Consider the following 25,102-nt stretch of genomic DNA (forward strand, 5'->3'; position numbering starts at 1 on the left):
AAAACCCAGCAGTTTAGCTATGATAAATATAGATACTCTTAGTGTATTATTTGTCTGACATATTATTTCCTTTCAGTAACGTTTTTTTGAAGTAAAGTAAACAGCTATAGAGTGGGTAAAAGTATTCATTTAAAAACACAAGCAAAAAGCTTGTGAACGTAGTAAAGAACGCAAGCACTCTTAACGCCTGAGTGCTACCACTTGACCGGCAGTGGGCGCCGGATGACACTTTGAGTGGTCATTGTTTGAACACAGACGTTCACTTTTTACACAAGGCCTTCACAATACGCCTTCTTTTACGATCATACAAAAATAATAAGGGTAAGCCCACTGCCTCAAAACTGGTAGCATCTAATGGCAATAAGTTATTGGTCCTTGCTCTCGAGTACGTTTTTTTAATTGATATCAATTACTAGGTTGTAAAGCAGACGGACAATTATTTTTTTAACACATAGTGTATAGAGACACAAGATGATTATACAATATAGATATGAATTCTTAGTGATAAGTCAACAAACGAAACAAAAAGTCATAAAATAATGAATAAACTAACTCATATATTCGTGTTTGTGTGTAAAAATACAAATAAAAAGTGTTAGAATATTGACGGAAATGGTAGTAAAATATAGTTAGTCATGAATGAGCCACTTTGTGTTGCGGCACGACTTTCGCGAGCGGCCTTCTGCTTCGCAAGGCCGGCGACATACAGGCTAGCCGGTCGCTCAACCTATAATACTCTACGTGTATATGCAGTTGATTTTATTCAAATAGACGAGTTAATTACTTAATGATTCGCCAATCATCCTAAATCCTTTCCGCTAAAATTGACAGCTAAATCATTCAGGTATCATCTTTAAAGATCAGCTTACATTTACTAACAAAAACTTAGATATACTGATAATAAAAATTAAATTTTTATTGCATTCATATAAATAGATGTTGCAATTTAGAATATCATTGTCTTGTCTAATGAATTGCATTCAAATGTTTTTATTTAATATCTTAAGGTCGAATGCAATTATTTACTAACATTTTTTACTCCTTGTAACTCACTTCAATGTAAATGTTAAACATGGTAACATGTTTTCAGCTTCGTCAACAGTTAGTGCATAAATAATACCTATTATACTCATTTCAATATTGTATTATATTATATTAGCAGAAATTAAATGGTTGCTTACAAGCGTGATAATAGTTAAAGGATGGATAGATTTATGGGACATGTATAATGAAATATTCGTCTTCTGATATTGAAGGTAAAGAAAAAATAGGTAGATGTGTGACAATGTGCGTATAGATTCAGTAGAAAAGAGGAATATTGTAGAAATTCCAAATCATGCCGGTCATTAAAAAAATGTTTAGGTACTAACAACATTACAGACAGTGTAAAATAAACCAATTAAAATAAATCTAGTTAAGTACGCCAAAAACCAACAAATTTTCGCTAACAAATTGCTCGCGAGGATAATTTCCAGCACGATGCGTGATGTTCAGCATTCGCTACATGATATACATCGCAAAGCACAATCTGGCCTATTTCATATCCGCCGCCTAGTTAATATAAATCACTGTAATCGTGTGGATCAGTGAGCAGCATTAGATATCATCCGGATGGAACAGTTTCCATTAAATTTCGCTCAAAACTGCGTCTACTTCGTTATCAATCAATTTATCTAACGTTACAAGCAAACAGACGTAAGATTTGTTGACCCACTCTTTGCCTCGAGACCAGTTTGACACGCAACAGACTCGCTGTTTAGTGTAAATTTAGTATCATTCGCTTTTGCAAATAGTAAACGATTACTCATTTAATAACTATTTGGGATAAATTAAATTATAAGTTCGCTAGATCTTATAACTTTATGACTTTAACAATCAGTGGATAACGGAACTGATTGAAGTACATGCATTTTGTCGTAATAAAATATATCATATCTACCATTTCATAATGTTAGTACCACAACTACAATTTAAATAACATATAAATTCAACATACATTTGCTTCATTAATTCGTTTCACTTGTTAACAGGCTGGTCTTTTGCGGACAGAGCATGGAGAATTTTGGATCGAGCCGTCTAATCAAATTCCCACCGACAGTTCTGCTGGCAGATCACACGTAGTTTTCAAACGATCGGCAGTTGATAAAGTTCAGGCATTTCATAGAAAAAAGAGAGCTGTGGACAGCAGAATCAATACTCATTCAACTCAAATTAGAGATAGCAACGATAAAGCATCTCTACAACAAAATAGAAGATATGCGAACACAAAACGGAATAGACATAGCAAAGAGGTTATGGACCAACGAAGAAGAATATATTTAGAAAACAGAAGGAAACTTCTAGAATCGATGAGACGAGACCCGACTGAATATAGGAGGCAAAAAACTAAATTGCGGATCGAAGAACGAAGATTACATAATTCTATGTCAAGAAGCAATTCCATTGAAAATAGCAACTCAGAACAGCAAATAGATGCGAGAAATAAAATTAAAAACAAAATAAGGAATGACAAGCCACGACGTATTAGGACTCGGCGGAAAAAGAGAAGGTCCAAGAACTGCGCTACAAAGCAGCCCCCATACCAGTGGAAGAAAAATAATACTTTAACTAGTCATGAAATTGAAGATATTTATAAATCTAGGAACACTAAGGTAAAAAATAGTTACCGCATTATATTTATAGCGTGATGTCCATTAATTAACAATCAACCTATATAATGATTTGTCTACCACAAATCAAAATATGACAAGATTTCCTTAATGTGAACTTATCAAATTTTGGTCTTTGTTAGTTGGTTCGCAAAAATAACAATAAGAAAGTTGTAAATCTATAAAGGTTGTATACTAAATATATCGCAGGAGAAACTGAAATTGTATAATGAGAGAAAGGAGTTTGCAAATTAAGCGATTTAATTAATCTAAATAATAATATAGTGCGTTCAATTTTAGAAATATCGGCGATACCATCACCATCAGCTGTCGAAGAGGTCTGATTACGACGGGACAAGGCGCTCGACACGCTCTGTCAGCCGGCCGCGCCATGTCGAAGTCTTACTAGTCGCTGATAAGTCTATGACCGATTTTCACAATGAAGGCAATTTAGAAACTTATCTTCTCACAATAATGAACATGGTACGTACAACACGAAGATTTCTATTACGAGTGACTTTCCACACCTTCGACATAATTCTAATAAGCCATAAAATTCCTTGTTTAGGTATCGTCGCTGTACATGGATCCGTCCATTGGCAACTACATCAAAGTGGTGGTCGTAAAAATTATTCTCGTTGAAGAGATGCGTGCCGCTCCTGATCTGGAAGTTACGACGAACGCAGATTCGACACTCGCGTCGTTTTGCCGCTGGCAACACCAGCGGAACCCCGAAGATGACAATAATCCCCATCACCACGATGTTGCAATACTCGTGACCAGGCGAGATATCTGCAGCCAGCTCGACACACCTTGTAGGTATGGACTTACTTATATTTATATTACTAATGAATAGATAGCAGTAATAACCCAATCAATTCGCTTGATCAAGATAGATTTACGTTGCATGTAGCGGGACCGGTCTAGTCAGCACGTGACAGAATTGTATGCAATTTATTTCATAATATGTATGTACAACTACTTTTAAATTATAGATGACAAATACACAAAGAATCGACACACTTAACCAACATATAGTTTGTCATAATAAAACAATGGTTAAAAATAAGCAATTATCCAAAAATTTAAGTTATCTTATAATATACCTAGTTGTGCAAGAATATAGGTGCACGTGTGGGAAACAGTGGTTATGTATAATAAAATTTTAGCCACCATTCATATCGCAGGTGTATAATTAAATTTACTTCAAACATTTTATTTAGATATAATTACCTGATAACTATAATAGCCGAAATCCTACAGCGTATCGTCATTAAATCAGTTATGTACGAGTATGATAACTATTCCATTAAATACTTTAATTTCGATTACATATAAATTTCTAGACTTAACGGAGTCACTCGCACATTTGTAAGTTTTTATTAAAGCGTAGAACAACCCGCCGCTCAAACACACGTGTGTAAATGTCATCAAGGCATTTACAATTTTTTGTTTCATAATTCGCATTAAGACAAGGTCAATGGCAGGAACAGGCATCTGCTACCAGAGTAATAGAGTGGCGGTGAGTAACCCGTTCGGAAATAGAACACTTTCGGATTAAATATCGCCACCTGGGAGTTCGTGGCTACGTGCAATTACGTTTCTCTACTTGAGATGTCAATCATCGATGTCTCGACTTTTATAGAAAATTTTACGATGTCTAATGACTATACAAATATAGAACGACATACCGAGACAGGTCAATGATGCAGTTGACACAAATAATTTCTGCATTATTCTTCTCTCTGTTACTATTTACCGTTTAATTTTTATGTCTATTTACTGAACGTGTAAGCTACAAATAATAAAGCCATTTATTGCTAGATGATAAATATTTTAGTAGTATTAATATATTATGATTGGAATCTACGCGCTGCCAATACGAATACAAAACTGTGTCACATGGACTACATTTAGATATCACAGCCATTTATCATGTCGTATTGTGATACAGTAAGATCTATGTGCGATGTATATTGCATAACCCGTTCGCGTGTTCTGTTCGGTGTTCACTTGAAACGTTTATTTTGTTGATAATCCGCAAAACACTTAACACTCAACGGCGGCTCCGGCATGTCTGACCATGCAATTACGCGTACAACAAATAGCTGATTGGTTACATTTGCGGCTAAATATTTGTTTTATCTGCAACGTATGACCGCAAAATTATAATAATTGATCCTCATGCAGTAATTCTTACAGTTACAGTTAGCAATTTTAAATTAAAAATTAAATTAAATTATGTTATTATAGTAATTTGTTTTAAACGCAAAATTATGCTCATAACTTTTGCTTAATAATTTTGCATATTATGGTATTCAAATTGTTAATAAATTCATATTATAAACGACAAATATTTTGTAATGCGATGTTCATTTAAAAGTGTAGGCATAAGGACGTAGGTCTACGCCGTAGCCTCTTATTATTTAATTAATAATTTTATTATGTACCATAATAATCTATTATTCCTCTAATATACATAAATACATATTTTGTCTTAATTCTGGGAAAGATAATATTGAATCATAAATATTAATATTAAAGTCAGAACAGGCGCCACTAAAGTTAAATATCAAGTAAGATAATATCCTCTTGTTATCGTATTTTTTGCATGTATTTGCAAATCGCTAACAGCGTTGACCGCGTGCAGCGGTCACTTCAAAAGCGCCGATATTAAGGCCAAGGATCTTGGGTGTGTACAAATTGGGCATTCATTATTTTAACAAAAGCCTGTAACTCTATAGCGTTACATAATTACAGGCACAATTTTATCATTACACAACCACAACCACTGCCGCTGACGATACTCACGGCAATATAATTTATCGGACTCTCCTATAGGTGTGGGATTATTTATAGTTTCTGTTCAAAATGTTTTCAATAGACAGGCTATTTGCGGCTCACCTAGATGCAGTTAACGTAATATGTAAACTTCAACAAAACGTTCGGGTAGCCCACAGACCTGGAACAGCCGCCGGTGATGCGAAGCAGACGTATCAGTCTTATGTAATTTCCCATTAACGAACACATTGCATAGGTGTTTGTTTGAATTGTGTAATTTTAACGTGTTGAAGTGTTTATTATTAAACATAAACGATCCGTTCAATTTTATAAATATAATTGAAAAAATATTTGAGTCTCGATCTCGGAGATACATTCATTTCTATTCGGCGCACGTATTTTTACCGAAAAACCAGTGTGTAATGTATGCAATAAGGAAGCACGATGCATTCGGTAAACGGTACAAACGAGTAGTCGAATGTTCTCGGAAGGCGGCAATCAAAAGACAATGAGTGTGTTCGTAACGGTCTCGAACCCCGGGGCGGTCGCCGCAATGCACCCATGAATTATACATCGAACTGTATAAAAATGCACTTATCATTACAAATATGTAATACCGATATGGTAAAAACATCTCAGTATTCATTTCGAAATGGGTTTCGTTTAGTTTGATCTTAAATTATGGGTACGTATTACACTATCCTGATTTGCAATGGAAACAGCTGTGCAATTTTATTTGTGCAAATTACTAATTAGTAATTATGTAATGGGTTGGTATGGCAAATACCTTCAGAGAAAGTGCATAACAATTTATATTCGATGCTCATATTCTGGCGAAACTGACTCGAAAGAGGGAAAAATCAGGTCCCTCATATTTATTAATGGGCTGGTGTTTATCTGATGCACCAGAAAACGGATTCACGTAGTTGTTTGACATTGACTGCTGCATTGGAATTGTTAGAAACACAAGATACATTAATCTTCGAACCATTCAAGTAGTTGGTAATACGAAACTCAATTACATTGTAATGTATTGTAACGATCGTAGTTCAGATAAAAGTAATTTAAATTGATTATTGTGTACTGTGGTCGTGTACAGTACGCCGACGCCAAGCCGTCTCGGATCTCGCCTGTCGCTGCGCCCACTTATTTCACCTTACATACACCTATACTATGTGTGTTCACAGCTCAATCAACATTGATAAATAATGTTGAAGTCACTTCAACTTTATTTGAAAGACAGCCACTTAAAGCTGTCCGCGATTTTCTGATTACTCGACTCTAATCTATGGCATTTGTTTGCTACGTTTAAACTAATTGTATAAAGTTACTCTAGATTACATTTTTTCTAAAAGAAAGCAGAATTGTCCACTTTTAATAATAACCATATCATATCATATTCCACGTAATTAAAAAATCGTTATATACTGATATCAACTTTGTAATTTATGAGAATAACATGCATATAAAATGGTTAATATCAATCATAATAAAGGCTTATCAAAAAAGATGCGTATAATTATAATGAAAGAAAATTAAACCGCCGGCATTAGTTTAACCCCTGCCATAAAATAATCTTAACAATTTAGATAAATAAGTAAATTTAACATGTAAATTTCATTCATAGGGCGAGTTTTCGTGCCGTTTGAAGGTGCCGCCTAAGTGATGAACAAGGCTGCGGAGCTTTTAAGTAGCGAGCGACGCAACAACGTGTTTGCAATCAATTAAAATTTTATACCTATAGGTGTGAGCGGCTCCATACGAGCGTCATTTATGTTTCGTAATGCCGTTTTCGTAACTAATTCTTGTTCGGGACCACCTGGGAGGCAATGTGTGAACATGAAACGACCCCAAATGTGATTTATGAGGTGCACGTATAAAGAAAATATTAAATCGAAATGTAATATCGCATAAACGGTGTTAACTGTCTCTTAAAGGAAATGTAATTTAAAATCGGTAATAGTCTTCATGTATTATCCAAATATGAAACCATGTCGAAAACCATAGTAAATTAACCTAATTATTTCTTTACGTAACCCTTGTATTCTCTTAATTGACTACAGTATAAATTTTATCTAAGAATAAGCTATAAAAGCCATAACCGATTAAACACTCGCAGGTATTACGTAGAAAAGACATCAACGCGTATCTTCAATTCATACCATTCTGCAAGTCAAATCATATTGTATTCGTAAACAAAATTAATTTATGTTAAATAAATAAACGATTTCGGTGGGGCTGACTAATGTATTAATAAATTTTATAGTATGCAAAACACATAGTAACTACGTGTTAGTGAAGATTTAGTTGAGACAGTGTTGAAAACCCTTTTTACTTCGTATAAACAAAAACTAAACGCGTCCTCATCGCGAGTAGGTTTTGTATATGTGAGTGTATTGAATTTATTACAAGGAATTTATAGAGCTTTTCATCGGCTTCCGCGTGAGTGAGTCAGCGCGTGCGTATATTATTAGACGCCTATTCCCGGCCGCGTCTGCGCCGCTCTCTACCAGTCGCCTTAGAGATTGTACACACTATACCCTCACCGTAGATACACGATAACGTTTTTTCTTACACAACTATAATTGTCCATAAAATGTGCTATTTTTTAGTTTACCAAAAAATCCTATCTAAGTTGTGACTGTAAAGCGGAGCTAAATATGTGCTTATATTTTAATTTTAAAGTGACAAAGCGATGCCGATAAAAACACTAACGTATAATAGAGCGATAAACTGTAATGTATTTGCACTCTCTCAATCGCGGACTTTAATTACCCGCACGCCACACCTACTAGCATTGCGTACGCTAATAATATAACGTAATATACGAGAATAATTACGTTTATACAATTCGCAATTAGAGCGCTAATATGTAGACAGTATGGAACGATAATGTAAACGCTTGTCTTAATTATGTTAGAAATAGTTTGATTTTTAAATCGGTTCGCTTTTCAAATTCTCTGTTTGAAATGTTTAAACTAATGTCTTTCTAAAATATTTCGCGTACAAGATATACTTTAAACGAGATCGATCACATATTTTGAAGACAATTGACATTTATAGGCACATCGAATCTTTAATGTGTTTGACCGAATATTTTTGTAAGTAATTTTGAGCTTCAAACCCTTATAATAAAAAGTCTGGTTTGGCCATTATCATTACTTAATACTTTTCGAACCTTATGTTAGGCCTTAGCGTAATACCCATCAAATTGGTATTGAAAAACCTAGTTAGCGTATTCCCCCGATTGAAGAAGAATAGGTTACAGCGAAGTATTCTATCGAGGTAATAACATGCCATAGTGACATTAAATCGTTGAAGTACTAACTAGCCACTGAATGATATCACTGAGATTAGGACCTACCCCACTGCCGAGTTAAATAATATACCGTACAAGTGCAGGCAGTGGACTATCAAGTGGGATATAGCTTGACATCGTGATAACACCTGATCGTACTGATAAATTGCCGTCTTTACACAGTATGTCAACACTTGAAACTGTACGAAGCTGATAAAATGTTATACATATCGAGATTTACTTTTATTGTGTTATCTTTCTGGTGAACAGCGTTATGTTTTTGTATTTTATTTGGTAGTCAGTTAACGTATGCCAATTAAATTAATATATTTAAAGTCTGTTTAACAAAGTTGCAGTAATTTCTTATTTATTCTTTGTATTGAAATAAAAAAAATACTTAAATGAATGGAGTAAGTTAATAAAGGGTTTGTAAAATAATTATAAATGGTCATTACAAAGGTCCCTTGCATACAATATGTCATAAAATGCATTAATATGAACAATAATGCAATGATGTCTACATATATTATTCTACGTATTAAGCGATTGATCGCCGTATTATTCCATAACATACCTAGATATAATCAGTAGGCAGATCGTATCTATGTATATTGATAGATCTGCCCGTGCGTGGGAACGTAGGCAACACGTGCGCTGTCACATCGCAGGAAGTAAAATAGAAAAACGCGCATTCTCTTAATTGCATCCTGTAGAAATAGAAATTAAAATAAGAAATTAAAGTGGTAATTGGTTGCAGTACGCTGGGCGTGGCGCACGTGGCCGGCATGTGCAAGCCGGACCGCAGCTGCTCCGTCAACGAGGACAACGGCATCATGCTCGCGCACACCATCACGCACGAACTTGGTCACAAGTGAGTCTCTAGTTTTATATATTTTTTTATTGTATGCTTTCTGCTCTCATAATCATGCTAGGATCGTGTGTTGGAGATGACAACTGAGAGTCACTGTCATGGTTGCTGTGGACAGCTTTTCAGGGGATCGAAGTAGGAACTTACTGTGTTTTACCGAAACAGTATGATGATCGCTGCGCTACGTATACCATCGTCTTAAACGCAAAAACCGTAGAATTCTATCATTGAATGGAACCAGTTACTTAGGAAATCTACTTGCATAGTTAAAATGCTCTACCATTGCAATTTGCGTTTTGATAGAGCTCTGGATTATAATATTCCTTTCGAAAATAAAAAATATGCACGCTAATATGTAGTTATAATTTATGAGTAACAATTGATTAAAAGGTATATTTTATGCCCACTGCTTAGTTTTTTTCATTGTGTAAATACAGGTGACACTAAAAGCACATACCACGACACGTTAACTGGGACAAAACCCGCGTTCCATACATTCTTTATACCATAGAATTGGTTTTTGTAGCAGGCACAACCACAGATTAAAAATAATGAAGACACTTGCTCCACAATTAAACAAACATGCCATTCCTTTCAACTTTCCAAGAACTCTACAACTACTAGAAAATTACATTTTAATTACAATTTATTTTTATACCGTTCCACCTTGGTGTTTAAATATTTTAAATTTGTAGAGTTCCTAGAATTGAAAAAACAATTATGTAGCCAGTATAGAAACAATATTATCTAAAACATTTAACATTCGTACATTTTTATTAAAAAAATATTTAAATAAATTAAATTTTAATGTGTTTGCTAAAGTGTGTTTTTCTAAGTTTACATAGCTACATACTTATTTGAAGGAAAATACCTCATAAAAATTGCCTGCTTATATTTTCCAGCTAAACATTGAAATCCCCTAAATTGACGGAAGTAGTGAGGAGGAACTCGTCAATAATAAAATTCATTAATTCTTCAATCCCCATAGAATCTTGACTGTTTAACTTCATTGAATTTCATTGCGAGAATTTATGATTAATAAATAATAATGTTCGTTGCAAATAATTTTGTTGCACCATACTTCGTATGCGGCGCACATACGGGCAAAGCGTTTTGCCTCCGCATCCATACATGGCCGCTATCTCTATATCGGGAGGACCATGAAACTAGTATAATACATAGTTCCTCCGAGGCACTTCACATGAACTTTCTATAAAACTTTCATAGTGCAGTATACCAACTGTTGTTGTATGGCGTTAAATAAATGTATTCATATAAAGAACGCATCAAATGTAGAACTAAAAAATACTTTAAATTAGGCAGAAATTGCTACTACTACTGGCAGGTACTAATTTACACAATTATTGGCATACATACTGGCCAGCCATGTAAAGTTCCCAATTCGATCCCGATCGTCTGATCGGGATCGAATATTTTCTTCCATACCTCATGATGTCTATCTAGACATCATGTGGTATGGAAGAAAATATCTGTTTTGCATATGGAACTCTGAAAATTTGTAAATATTTAATTTAAAAATAATGCAAAATATCGACTCCATAAATAATAATCGTTTTAAAATATCCGTTTCTTATTATTTCGCCATGATGCGTACCGTATACAATGTATAGGTACATATTGATTAATGTTAGCGCCATACAAATCATACTTCGGCGCCACGCCTACTCATATACTACCGGCAACAATGGGTAATATCGCGTTATCTACACATCGAAGCATAGGTAGGTAGCACGTACACCAAGTACTCCGTATTACAAGCACACGCGAGCTCTTATAAAATAGGCCAATAAAACAATGAGACCAAATGGTTAATTCAGAACGCACTTATTTAAAATTTTATACTCATACTTAAAACCTCATATAACTATTATTGCAATACTCGTTATTAACTAAGATTAAATGCTGCTATTATTTTATTAAAGTTTAAAAAGACAATACGTAGACGTGAAAATCAAAAAGATTTGTAGAAGAAGTAAATATTGTATTATTTGCAAGAATGCCCATTAAAAGAAATATAGAAAATATGTGTGAAGTATACTAGAAAATTATAAATTATTATTATTTACTACGAGATTTCATCCACGTTAAAAGTGTAAATACTTGGGAACCTGATCCTTTTTTAAAATATATTTTTTTTAAATTTAGCCTTAGTTTACTCCTTATAATATTAGCTAACTGCCAGTAAAGTTGCGTAAAAATCAGTCCAGCATATCTGGAGATAAGCCGGATCAAACATAAAGACAGACTGACTGATAAAAAAATACTAAATGTTTTATTGCTATACCTTATACACTTTTATATTTGTGCATAAGTATGAATAAGTAATGAATATGTTAAGGAATTTATTTTCATAATAAAAAAAGAGCACGAAAAATATACGCTCATGCAGCATCTTATCTATTTTAACCGACTTCAAAAAAGGAGAAGGTTTCTCAATTCGATCGTATATATATATATTTTTTTTTGATATCGTAAGCCATAACATATGTAACGTTGCAGTACGGCGTTACCAAAGTAACACTGTACGTAGTTTTATTCGGGAATGGTTGCCTAGCGCTTGGGTTGTAGTCTGAGTCATGTTTCCACGCTGAGATTACCGCAAGGACGTTGCTTTTAAGATAGAAGCCTATGGAACTAATGTTTGTTTTATTTACCGTACACTCGCGCGAACGTTATGTTGCATTTGCGTTTAAATTGTAATAGCGGTACAATATTGCAGTTGTTGATAAGTGCTACGTGTTCACAACTAGTGCACCTCCAAATCTAAAACAAACTCAGGTTATGTAAGTTGCGCAAACAACACGACACAGGCAATGACCTTCTTTCTCGTAGACACATGAATGCATCATTCGTTGAGTACAATGCACTCGGTGCATTGACGCCGCGCTATCAGCCCACACAAGTTCATTATTTTTTTACGTTCTTATCATAAATGAAGAAAACGGAGTATAGAATAATGAGTAAATTAAAGTGTTAATTACTTTTTTACAGTCTTTATCTATCTTTTAAACGGAATGAATTCTTTTAACCCATTGTTTAAAAAAAAAACCAACTTCAAAAATGTTGTAGGTAAACCCCAATAATAAAATTCTTAAAATAGAATATAGGTACAACAGACATTTCTCTGGTCTACCTCGTTCTACTTCTATAATATAATTTCTATAGTAGGTAGTTAATCTGAGGGCCTTACACCATCTTTTAAAAACCATCATAGTTCAGGAATGTTTTATTTCCTCCTTAAACAGTAAAATATTCCGTCATACACAGTAGAACAAACTTAAACCCTTATTAATTTTTCGCTTATCCATTGTATAAAACCAACTGAAAAAGTCATATTTTGCTTAAAAAGTTAAATTTCCTGCAAATAAAGTAAAAGTATGATTAAAATAATATTTTTTAAGAGATGGTAGTAACCCCCCTGTACAATATAGGGAATCCTATTGTAGAGCTAAGTTACAGTGCAATAATGAATCTCCTTAATGTCTACATATAACCAATGTTTTAGGTATGTATAAAAAGTATTGAAAGATTACATGTCGTGCGATTGTTACATCGACCATTAATAATATGATCGATGTTCACACTTCACTGGACACCCTCTGCCCCACTTAGAGGAAATAAGTCATGCATACGTAAAACACTGATATAGGGCTTATTTTATTTCTTGGTACCTACTTCGATATGTTATGTTGGATGAACAAGGATGATTGATGCCCAGCCAAGTACCTTGATGCGTGTGGCTTGTTTGTAGGTGTCATGAGTCATTAGTAATAAAATCAATTCATGATCGATGCCTTGATTTACGGAATGACTTATGACACCAACCACCTAGAGGCCACTGAACGGGCCTCCGGCGACGCGGGCAATAAAAATACTACCATATGATGTATTTATAACGATAAGTATAATCATACATAATGGGTCCAAGATTACTATGTTTGATTCAACTCTTAGACGTATTATTATTTAAACAAAGATTATGAAAAGATACAGTGTTATTATCACATACATCAAACAAATGATAAATAGGCTACATCCATACAAGAAAAAATAAAGACATACTAATAGATAACTTTAGAAATGAAATGGTTTCTGGAAATATTTCAAAGAAATATTAAGAATCTATCTACAAAATTAATGGAAATTCACATAAAAAATAAATTCACTTTATTAGGTAGGTACTAATTTATGTTCAGTGTTTTATTCAACATCTGTGATGTCAACATTTCTAACAGCTATCTTGTTAAATATGTTTTTAACACTTCTTTTTTAATACTATCTGCACTCTGTAATTTATAATATCCTAGGCGTGTATCAGCATGATTGATTACCCAGCGTCGGCTAGCTATATTTACAATCATCTTGTTACTATAATAATTCGCAGTATTATTTGATATACCTAAATTAATTAACTATCTTGGCTAATATTAACTCCGTTCCAAAATCTCCGACTAAAAATACATGTTTGCTTGTCATAAACATTTGCGAATTCAAAAGAAAGTGAGATTTTGGAAGCTAGCCGAGTTCACTTACCTACTCGTACAACGTTAAGAAGATAAATAATAGAAACATGTTATAGCGACGCCTGATCGTAAATCATTTTATAGATAGATATAAAACGTTCGCTAAAGATCTTAGCCATTCTAAAACCACAATCTGAAAAATAGATGGTTATAAAGCAAATAAAACATTTATGTTTGAGATTGATATTACAAGAATGAATATAAATCATTCATTTTAAAAACAAAGGATTATTGCCAAAACTTGTTGTCACTTATGCAGAATGGAAGAATACTATACTACGCGCCACATACGAGTTTTAGTCCAACACATATGTTGCGTCTATGGGACCCGTAATACACTGAATCCTATTTGAGGCTACGAATGTAGAAAGCGTCAGCATCGCACCTACGCATAGAATTGTACCTACGAGTACTTAGTATATTTAAACACAGGAATGATTAGATCATGAAAGATAACAAAGTTAAGATAAATTTATTGTGAGCATTGAAATGTTACCTTTAATGACGTAAGAATTATTTATTGTTTCAGTTTTGGCTTGTACCACGACACGGAAAAGATTGGTTGCCACCGGAGAGAAGGTTCTACGCTGCACATCATGACGCCCATCTTCGAGGCGGACACAGTACAGGTTGCGTGGTCGCGGTGCAGCAAACGTGACGTCACGAACTTTTTAGAGTAAGTCCTCTCTTCGTCTTCTTTTTAGAGTTCTTTATAAATGAGTTCCAAATCATCTAATCTAAAATCAATTTTCAATTTTTTGTTTGTTGATTTTGCTTGAAACAATCATTTTCATAATCAAAATCTAAATGTGTAATAGGTTTAAATTATACGCAACAACATAACAACAAAAAAGCCGTAGGTATTCAGAAAATCAATTTTTAAATAATTGCTCGAAAATGTTATGGCTCTGGGGACCTCCTTGATAACCAAACGTGTAGGCATCGACCGACCGTAATTGGACTATTTTTTATGACGCTGTTTTTATTTACATGAAATTTAATATCTACTTATAACACCTGCTTTGTTATAAAAACAAAAGTCCTATAAAAAATGGCCATACATAAATTTTATAGGTGGTAGAACTTTGTGATTCAATTAGGACGGCACCACAGCGAATTCCAAGTCCTTGCGCGGCAATTCGCTTCGTTTTCAATGGTAACGGGGTGTGTATAATATGTATGTATCTACGAAATAGCTACAAATAAAATGTGGCAGGTACATAAGCTGTTTCTTAGTCCTGAAGTATCGACATAGAACACACATAGCTTAGGCGTGAATTAGACCTCAAGCTTTGCAACGCATCATATGTAATTGTGTGATTTTCAACAAACCTATTGTGTTAGGTCACTCTGTTCCGTGTTAGGTGAGCTTAATTACACAATCGAATCGAATCGAATCGAATCTAATCGAATCGAATCCAACGACATATTTACTTACCTACTTGATTTGTATTTCTGAAAAATATAAAACCATTCCTAACATTTATTCAAAAATAGAAATTCAGATCCGTTAAAGAGAAACAAGTAGATACGAAAATAAGAAATCCGGCGGCACGTTCAAATTAATGTTTTTGTGTTACTTTCATTGATGCCCGCCTAGTTTAATTCAAGTATCATTTACTTAATAATAGAAAGTGAATGCGGTTGTGAGGAGATAGTTTTCGCCACTTTACACAATAAAATCGTAACGAAGTTCTGTTGTGTCAGCCAGAACCTTTGTTTTTTGTGAAGTAATCGCTGTGAAAACGGTTTAATAGAAAGATGACAATGCCTTAATATTTTTTACGATTAGATATTCATATTCTCTTTTTGCTACTGATTTAAATTTGCTTGCAGGTACTTACTCACTTTCAATTTTATATCGATAAAAAATTTAATAAAGCTGTTTTGAATTCCATAACAAGCATAACAGCAGACGTGATTTTGTTAAGTTGGTAAAGATTTGATTGTGTCAGTAGAAAATCTGTAGTTGCTGGAAACTATTCTGAATTTTATGGATTTGCAGCCATAAAATATTGCGTAATGTCGGGTCCCTATTAAATATTAACAGTTAAAATTGAAAGTAGAATACCTACGCATACATAAATTACGTAAACAGTATGATTTGCCTATTACACCGGATGTCGTTTCACAAGGTCTCACGAAACTAATTATTTTTGTTCAATCTGTAAATATTTAAATATGAATGAATCTTATTTACCATCAAATAAATGGTTTTTCTGAGGAAGTGGGTATCACGGAGTAATCTGTAATGATTGTGTACATATTTGTGCATAGCAATCGTACGTGTTTCAAGAATAATATTGCTCCATAATATCGATATTTGAGTAATTTCAATCATCTGAAATATTCCTAATTTTTCAGGTTGGTCATAGCAATTGGTCAATAATGAGCATATCTATCTAGACACTTACATAACTGCGTTTCATCTGCTTACTGGCATACCTCATCCTTACATGCCTATATAGAACATACGAGTCTAATTGATCTTATTGACTGAATTCAAAGTGAAGGTCGTTCATACGTTCACTTTGATTTCAGTCTTGAAGTTGATTAAAGATCTCACGAGTTCTAAGGCTCTAGACAGACGGACTGCATTTCAACTGAAATCCAACCGCAAATTGCAGTTCAGGTGCAGTTTGAATGCAGTTGTCACGACTGCAATAGAACTGCAAACCAAACGCGCAGTCCGATTGCAGTTCAATTGCAGTCGTGTCAACTGCTTCCAAACTGCTTCCGAACTGCACCATACCCACCCGCCCGCACTAATTCTATACGGAGCGTTAAAATGTCTAGAGCCTAATAGGTATACACTGTAACTATTTGTAATAGGTTACCTACCTACACGTGAGTTGAAAACGCTAGACGTAGCCAGGACTGAGGACATACAATAAATAGATGCTGAATGAAATTACGTCAGCGTTCTTGAATGGTATCCTTATTATGAATGATAGTGCAATGAATAAATCTTAAAGATTTAGTGCCGTGATCAAGAGTTGTACCCACTGAATACAATTTTATTTGCAGTGCTGGCCTGGGCGAATGTTTGAGCGATAAACCATCACAAGAGGAATACGTCTATCCTGAAGTACCCGCAGGTACGTTATAAAAGTTATAATTTATAGTGGACATATTATTTAATCGTAACATGGGTTAATAATAATTAATTGTAGGGGTGGGTAGGAAATTAATTACAATCAAAATGATTTGGAACTTAAACGAAGATGTGTATAACAAACACGGGGAAATTATGAAGTAAATGTTCATAATTCTTAGTTTCTAAAAGTCCCCTGTCCATAAATGAAATAATTATCAAAATGTGGTCACAAGAGAAAATTGTGTCTTAAGACTTAGGTATCGCGAATAGAAACTAATGAATTTAAATACAATAAGTATCATTGACTTCAACTTTAATTAATTGCATAGACTTAAGATTTTGCCGTGCAATTGTTCGTATGGACTAAAAGTTAGATTTTATACCCAGGTGTAACATTCGACGCGGCAACCCAATGTCATCTGCAGTTCGGCGCGGAGGCGGTGGTGTGCGCGAAGCCGACGGAGCTGTGCGAACATCTCTGGTGCCTCGTCAACAACACGTGTAAGACCATGCTGCGGCCCGCTGCGCCCGGGACCACTTGCGGCATCGATATGGTTAGTTGCATATCCTTTTACTTGTGTTATAGAATCATCTAATTGTTAGCCGTTTGTCTTTTCCAGACAGCAGTCAGCTAAGTAAGGTGTAAAGTAGACCTAAGATTGTTATACCTACGTATAAATCTGCGCTTTCGGTTTTAGGTTAATGTTCAACTGTTCAAACATGCTTATGGTAAACAATAATAATCATTCAAAAAACTCTTCGTCTAAGCCTAGGCCACTGAAATCCAAGGGGATGACAGTGGCTTAGGCTTAGTGGTATCTCAGTCGTCCATGAAACTGCTGTGCAAAATCGTATGTTTTTAGATTCCCCTTAACACTCCACTTAAACCAACACCCAACAATTAACACTGCTATTAATAGATGATGCCTCCGTATGGGGAGTTCTATCATCATCAAACTATTACTGTCCCACTACTGGGCACGGGTCTCCTCTCAGAATGAGAAGGATTAGGCCGTAGTCCACCGCGCTGGCCAAGACTTCACATACCTTTGAGTTTCTTTTTTTTAAACTCTCAAGTATGCAGGTTTCCTCACGATGTTTTCCTTCACCGTTTAGCAAGTGATAATTAATTTGTAAGTTCTATCAAATGAATCCTAATTAAGATATAAATGTTAATCCACAGTGGTGTCAAAATCAAACATGCGTGCCCCGGACTCCGTCCCCCGAGCCGCGGAACGGCGGCTGGGGTCCGTGGAGCGAGTGGAGCGAGTGCTCGCGGACGTGCGGCGCGGGCGTGTCCACGCAGTCGCGCGAGTGCAACAACCCCGAGCCGTACAACAATGGGAACTACTGCATCGGGGACAGGAGCCGGTGAGTCCGTGTACATGTGTATCGATGATGAGGAATGCACGAAATTATTTTGAGCCTTATAGGTGCTTATTGTATCGGCGTTAGGCACTGATAATCCCACAGTTATTAAGTTTGTAAAAATTGTTGCGACTCATAAAACACGTAGATACACAAAGGAATGGTTGTAACATTTGATTTCTAAAACACAACGCAAAAATGATGAGATTATTTTCATTCTGGACTGTAGCATGAAAAGTATTATCACACATTACTACATAATAAAGATACCTATACAAAAAAAAAACGTAATTATAATAAGAAATTAAAGTTACTTGACATGGTTACAAGATATTATAGATAGATAGATTTTTATACTAATGAAAGCTTATTTTATTTACTTCATGCTTAAGTATTTTATAAATAAGTTCCAAGTAGGAATATCTAAGCAAAATTCGAATATCTTTCAGATACAAAGTATGCAATACAGAACCGTGCCCTATCAACAACCCATCATTCAGAGAGGTGCAATGTTCGAAATTCAACAACATGACTTACATTAACGAAACAATATTGGAGTGGTTACCATATTTTGATCAAGGTAAGTTAATAATTTTATTACAATACAATGTACAGTTAATTTGTTTTCAATTTACCCTACAAAAGAAAAACTAAGAACGGACTAAATTTCCCGTTACTTATCTAATGTTTTCCCAAAAATGTACCTACCTACTAAAAATTGATTTATTTATTTACTTAATTATTATTTAACTAGTTTTGGTTTTTTTGTTTAACAATAATTGACGACGTATAAGTTAAATATAACACTTATATCATATTTTTAGATAAACCCTGTGACTTGCAATGTGTCCCTCGGGACCCGCGATTGAGCGACGTGGAAATGCTCGGAGGCTTTGCAGCCGACGGGACTCCCTGTCGACAGAGTGTTGGCGCTCGAGACATGTGTATAGCGGGTAAGTAGTCTTTCTGAACAATAAATCAACACTGGCCTCACTTAACAACTAGAACTAGGTCTCTATCAAATAATAATCTGATAAAATTTCGATAGTCTAGACTCTAGAAGATCAATTAACATTGCTTTCTATAGGTTCTCATAATACCTGATCAAGTTTCCTTATGCAATTAATACATACAGTAATATTACAATAACATATTTCTATCCATCGGAACAAGGGTCAAGTCCGGAAACCTTGGGTTGGAAGAAGAACGGTAACTACAGTCCCACATTGGTTGTTATGTATAATATAGTCAGTCTTTACTAGCGTCTCATAGCATCGTCTTAAAAATATTTTTATGTTTAAAAATAGTGGAGAATTTTTTTTCTAACTATCGAATGAAAATTAATAACACGCCAGTAAATTTCAATTTTCCAATGGAAGAAACGACTATAAGAATAATTATACTACATACCTACTTTACATAAAGTTCCCATGTGATTCCCGCGTCGCGTTGCCCATACAGAGTTAATGTAAATCAATGATCTTACATTTACTACCAATGACGTATACGCTCTTAAATATCGTCAACATAGTGTTTTTTCATACCGGTTCGAGCCAATTGCACGTCGATATATGTGGGCAGACCCTAACACCTACCTACGCAATCAATGTCGAATCGATCAACCCAATCAATATTGATCGATCGGTTAATTGCCCTCATAGAACTACTTAGGAATTCTAAGCTATAAGAAATATACAAAATTAGCCCGCGACTTCTTTCGCTTAAACCGCATATGGGCAACCGCCGCTCGGGGCGGTAAAAATCATATACGTAAGATTTGACGACATTTCTTTTACGTCGACATTTTTCCTTGGCGGCAAAATTGTTTACACGTCCGAGGCGGCATGTTTTAGGGGGCGGACAAATATCTTTATGTTATTTACCACAGCCCGCGACTTAAAAAAGGTTGCTCTTAACTGAATTATTGCTTAAAAGCTTCTTCATGACTACCTAGACATGCGAAGTTTTATAGTTATAGGTAAAAAGGGCTTTGGATTTTCGATTTCATGTACCTATACTAACGTCTATTTTTATAGGTACGATGAAATATTATTAATATTTCATTTTTTGTCAGGTGTATGTTACAAAGTTGGTTGCGATTGGATCGTAAATTCGGAGGTGGAAGAGGACGAGTGTGGGGTTTGCGGTGGCAACGGCTCCGATTGCAAGACGGTGCAGGGCATCTACAATAAGGACACCACCAGGCAATCTGGGTTTAGTGAGGTGCCTACCATTGGATATTGCTAAAGTGTTATAAGCTCCTTTAAAATGTTTCCACTATAAAAAATATTTCTAAAAGTAGATATAAGTGTTTAAGATGAATAAATAGTATAAATACCTACCTATAATAAAGGTACATTAGTAAATGTTACACAAAGTTCATTTATAAATTTATTTTAGGTTGCCGTGATACCAGCTGGATCAAGAAATGTAAAAATTCAAGAGAAAGTAAGCCCTGGAAACTTTATTTCCATTGGAAGTGCGAAATCACGGAAAATTTACCTTATTGGAGCTAGGTAAAATTATTTGGTTTTATCTTCATTTGTCTTATTTTGTAATAGAATAAAATGTAGATTTTACACCATCTTTATATATTTTCAGGAATGCCACTTTAACAGAATACTTTGTAGCGGGAGCGCAGGCGATTTACGAGAGGGATCGTGACTGGGAGAAAGTACGAATTTCTGGACCTCTGTCTGAGGATATAAAAGTATATGTAAGTAAGATATAAGAGCAAGTTACTACCTAAAGTTTAATAATGGAGACGCACCTACATACATTTTTAAATGTTACGTTTACTGACGGAAAATTTGTGCATTATAGACTTTATTTCACCGCTTCTTCTCCATAAAGAAACTCCTTGAAAAGCAGTGGTTAAGGTATCGCGACATTAAAAAGAACGTTTTTCAAGTTCCGTACCCAAAGGGTAAAAACGGAACCATATTAGTAAAACTCCGCTGTCTTTCTGTAGACGCTTAAATTTTTTACAGAATACACAAAGGTGGCATTTACTGAACCATAATAAGTAGAGAGTTCAAATTTTCACAATGCATTTACTTCAATAGCTCCATATTAACAAATACTAAAAATAAAAAAATAAAAATTCTGATGGGTTCCGCCCTCTGTGTGTAAGTTCGACTTACACTTAGCCAATTACTTTATTGCTAGCCGTGCCCCGCGGTTTTACCCGCGTTGTAAAAAATGTTATTTTGGTGTATGTACCGTATGTATATATCATATGCATGTAGTTAAAAAGCGGTTATTTCAATATTAAAAACAGACACTTCAATTTTATTTATATGTACCTACAGATAACTTAATGTTCAATTTGTCCCCAGCAACGTATCTACCGCGGCAAGCACCGGAACCCCGGCGTGACGTACCAGTACACAGTGGACAAGGAGCAGCTCCGCGCCCGCCGCACGTACCGCCTGTCGGACTGGTCCGCGTGCTCCGCCACCTGCGGCGAGGGCCGCATGCACCGCCACTATGAGTGCGTCGACGATCACAACCGTACGTACAACATCGTATAAGTGTCTATCAGATACGACAACTACACCACGTGAAGGTGATAGAATTCTCTAAGGTTCGACTCCGGTGGCACCACCACAACTATTTCTGCCTGATAACAGCAGTGTTAAACGCTGCTGTGTTCTGGTTTGAAGGCTGTGGTAAGGGAAACATACTTATCCGAGGCGTTCCAGCTTAGTTCTCAGGAGTAGCGGCGCATCTGTGGCCGATCTCAGATGGAAATAACCAGGATTGGTTATTTTGAGTTTATTACAGATGTCCATGGACGGCAGTAGTCACTTATCATCAGGTGAACTGCATGCTCATCTGCTACTTCTATATTATAAAAAAAATGCAGCGACAACATATTAGCTGTTGATGTGTAAATAACAACTTCTTGTAGTAACAGCACAGTTATAAAAAATATGACTTTGCCATGCAGATTTGCAAACGTAAACCCTCTAAAACCTCAGTAGTTTAAGTAGGACTCCAATTATATGTAATTGATTACAGATATTTCCATGGGCATTATTCTCCACTTACATTATAATTTAATTATTTACTACTACAATTACTAAAAAATACTGCCGCTTTAACTGATTTTCTTTGTGTAAGTAGTAAATGAGTTTGCTGTCCACAAGTTCAGCCCATCTCAATAAATATAATCAAAATAAATAGCAAAAGTGAAAATAAATCTGGGCGTTCCTATATCTTCACAATGTGCTTTGGTTCATATTCACACGTAATTAAACATCTACTTAATCAAAATTATGTACAGGTGTAGTAGAGCTGTCGCAGTGCTACCACATCGAGCCGCCGCGGCACGAGGCGCTAATGCAGCAGTGCCGGCAGCCCGCCTGCACCCACTGGTGGGTGGGGCCCTGGCGACCCTGCAAGCCCTGCCATATGCCGGTAACGACCTACAGTATCTAATAATTAGTGTATTTTGTTTGTCTGATAATACGTCACTCCTACTTTTTCTGTGACGTAGAACACATAAGAAAATGAGGTCACCCACACGTACAGCACTCACTCCACTATACGACGCTCACTCCAGTATACTTCTAAGTGCTGATGTGCAGCCACTCTAGATGACGTCATTGAGTTTGCCGAAGCTAGTCTTAGCTCTTGCGTTTATTAGTTACTTAACACCTTATTTTAATTTTATAACATGTTGCACATTAATTTCAGGGCGAAGATGCAAACAAACAACGAAACGTTCACTGCGTGAATAAAGTATCAAATAATGTCGTGGATGATTCCGAATGTGATCAGGAGACCAAACCGATAAGCACCATTAAATGTGTAGACATACCGGCTTGTTAACGGCCTTTTTTACAAAAAATACATGGATGTGGACAAAATTATGGATATTAATCTCAAACGAAAATATGGTACATGAATATATGTACCTCTATGCTGATACGAGCCATAGCTCGTACTGACGATCGTCGCATCGACCGAAATTTATGCTGAACTATTCATACTCAAGTAAATGGATAGACAAAAAGTGACCACAATTGGAAAGTGGAAGAAAGTGTTCGAAATAAAGTGCACGTGCATAGACAAAATTAAATATCGAATGAAGTGGAGATGGACATTTATGTGACCAACCAGTGAATTCTAATTGTTTCTTTTTTATGCAATAAAAATAACCCAGCGAATAGGCATATTCACTTACGCATAAGTACTCGAATAGAATCACTGTGGTGATGTGCGAATCTCGCAGGTACACAATGCTCTGCAATTACCACTTACTGCCATATTATATAAGTAATTCTAGTTTTAATTTAATTTAGTCTTCGCTTAGATTTAACAACTAATAATACTTTATATTCTGTAACATCAGTATTAGAGTGGTGTATGATTTCCTTTTAAAGTATATACAAAAAATGTGACGTGAAAGTGTATGTAGATTTTATAATTATAAAATTTTGGACCAAAAATATTTAAGAAATCAAATTCACGTTGCCATAATCACGGTTACTGCCAATATGACACTTGTATTAAATAAGTACATAAATTATAAGTTAACGCTTAGATATTACTACAATTTAAACAGAGTTCATATTTTTATACAAATGAATTACTGTTAGTCACATACAATAGGTACGTACTACCTTTTTAATGGATCGATACGTAATTTGTAAACGGATTGTAACTAGTCACGATTTTCAGTCGCCGTCTAGACGGCCATCTGCAAATCCTTGCAAGTAAATAACATGTATTATGTTAAGTTTAGTCCCTATTATGTTGTGTTGTATCATATTCATTCTCGTAAAGTATCATATTCATGGTTACATCACATAGTTAACCTAAAGATAATTGTAATTTGTTAAACTGTAAATGTTTCCAACATTCACATCGCCTAAATTTAATTTCATCCCATTGAATAGTTTGTTTCAGACTAATTTATATGTATAAAAATATTGAATTTGTATCACGCCTACAGTCTCTGGAACAAATGTGCCTAAAATATTTATTTAAACATCATTTTAATTTTTATTTTCAAGTGAATACGCATAATTATAAGTAGTATTCTATTTATGTTATACCTAACTTTTCAAATTTTAGGTATAAAGTTTTAATCAAGTTTGCTGATGTTTCAGTTCTAAGATTCGTCAGGGAACACTTCGTCATGAATTGATACACAATTTTAATTTCAATCTTCTTTAATTTCACTTCATTTAAAACTAACCCTTAGTCACGTACGTAATTTACTACCATGAATTATTTTTACCTTTTGTAAAAATATCACACTGATGTATTAATTATAAAATTGTGTATTTAATTACAGATGGCATTAAAATTGTGCATTGTTTTAAGTTGTATTTTTTCTTTAAACCCCATATATTAATCTTAAAGTTTGTGAAAACACAACTCATAATCTTAAGATATATTATCCAGAAATCTAGTGGACGAGACTTAATAGACATTTCATTTCAATTTTTGTAGTGGTAGGCCAACATCTACTGCAGTATAGCAATA

At 34.9% G+C, this 25,102-nt stretch overlaps 1 protein-coding gene across 1 annotated transcript in view; it reads left to right on the forward strand.

Annotated features, from left to right (window-relative positions):
* Positions 1–24,939, forward strand: part of AdamTS-B (ADAM metallopeptidase with thrombospondin type 1 motif B) — a 49,308-nt gene extending 24,369 nt beyond the window's left edge. The window contains exons 4-19 of the mRNA XM_073082278.1: positions 2,031–2,651; positions 2,949–3,131; positions 3,217–3,467; positions 9,485–9,598; positions 14,669–14,815; positions 17,167–17,237; positions 17,624–17,790; positions 18,420–18,607; positions 19,054–19,184; positions 19,429–19,557; positions 20,679–20,827; positions 21,005–21,120; positions 21,206–21,320; positions 21,943–22,117; positions 22,893–23,026; positions 23,306–24,939. Of these exons, the coding sequence (XP_072938379.1) occupies positions 2,031–2,651; positions 2,949–3,131; positions 3,217–3,467; positions 9,485–9,598; positions 14,669–14,815; positions 17,167–17,237; positions 17,624–17,790; positions 18,420–18,607; positions 19,054–19,184; positions 19,429–19,557; positions 20,679–20,827; positions 21,005–21,120; positions 21,206–21,320; positions 21,943–22,117; positions 22,893–23,026; positions 23,306–23,440 (2,826 nt within the window). The 3' untranslated portion in view covers positions 23,441–24,939. The remainder of the gene's footprint in view (positions 1–2,030; positions 2,652–2,948; positions 3,132–3,216; positions 3,468–9,484; positions 9,599–14,668; positions 14,816–17,166; positions 17,238–17,623; positions 17,791–18,419; positions 18,608–19,053; positions 19,185–19,428; positions 19,558–20,678; positions 20,828–21,004; positions 21,121–21,205; positions 21,321–21,942; positions 22,118–22,892; positions 23,027–23,305) is intronic.
* The last annotated feature ends 163 nt before the right edge of the window (positions 24,940–25,102 follow it).

The sequence above is a fragment of the Epargyreus clarus genome, unplaced genomic scaffold (assembly GCF_041222505.1).
Source record: "Epargyreus clarus isolate Ecla_fem2 unplaced genomic scaffold, WU_Ecla_fem_2.2 ptg000017l, whole genome shotgun sequence".
Classification (NCBI taxonomy): domain Eukaryota; kingdom Metazoa; phylum Arthropoda; class Insecta; order Lepidoptera; family Hesperiidae; genus Epargyreus; species Epargyreus clarus.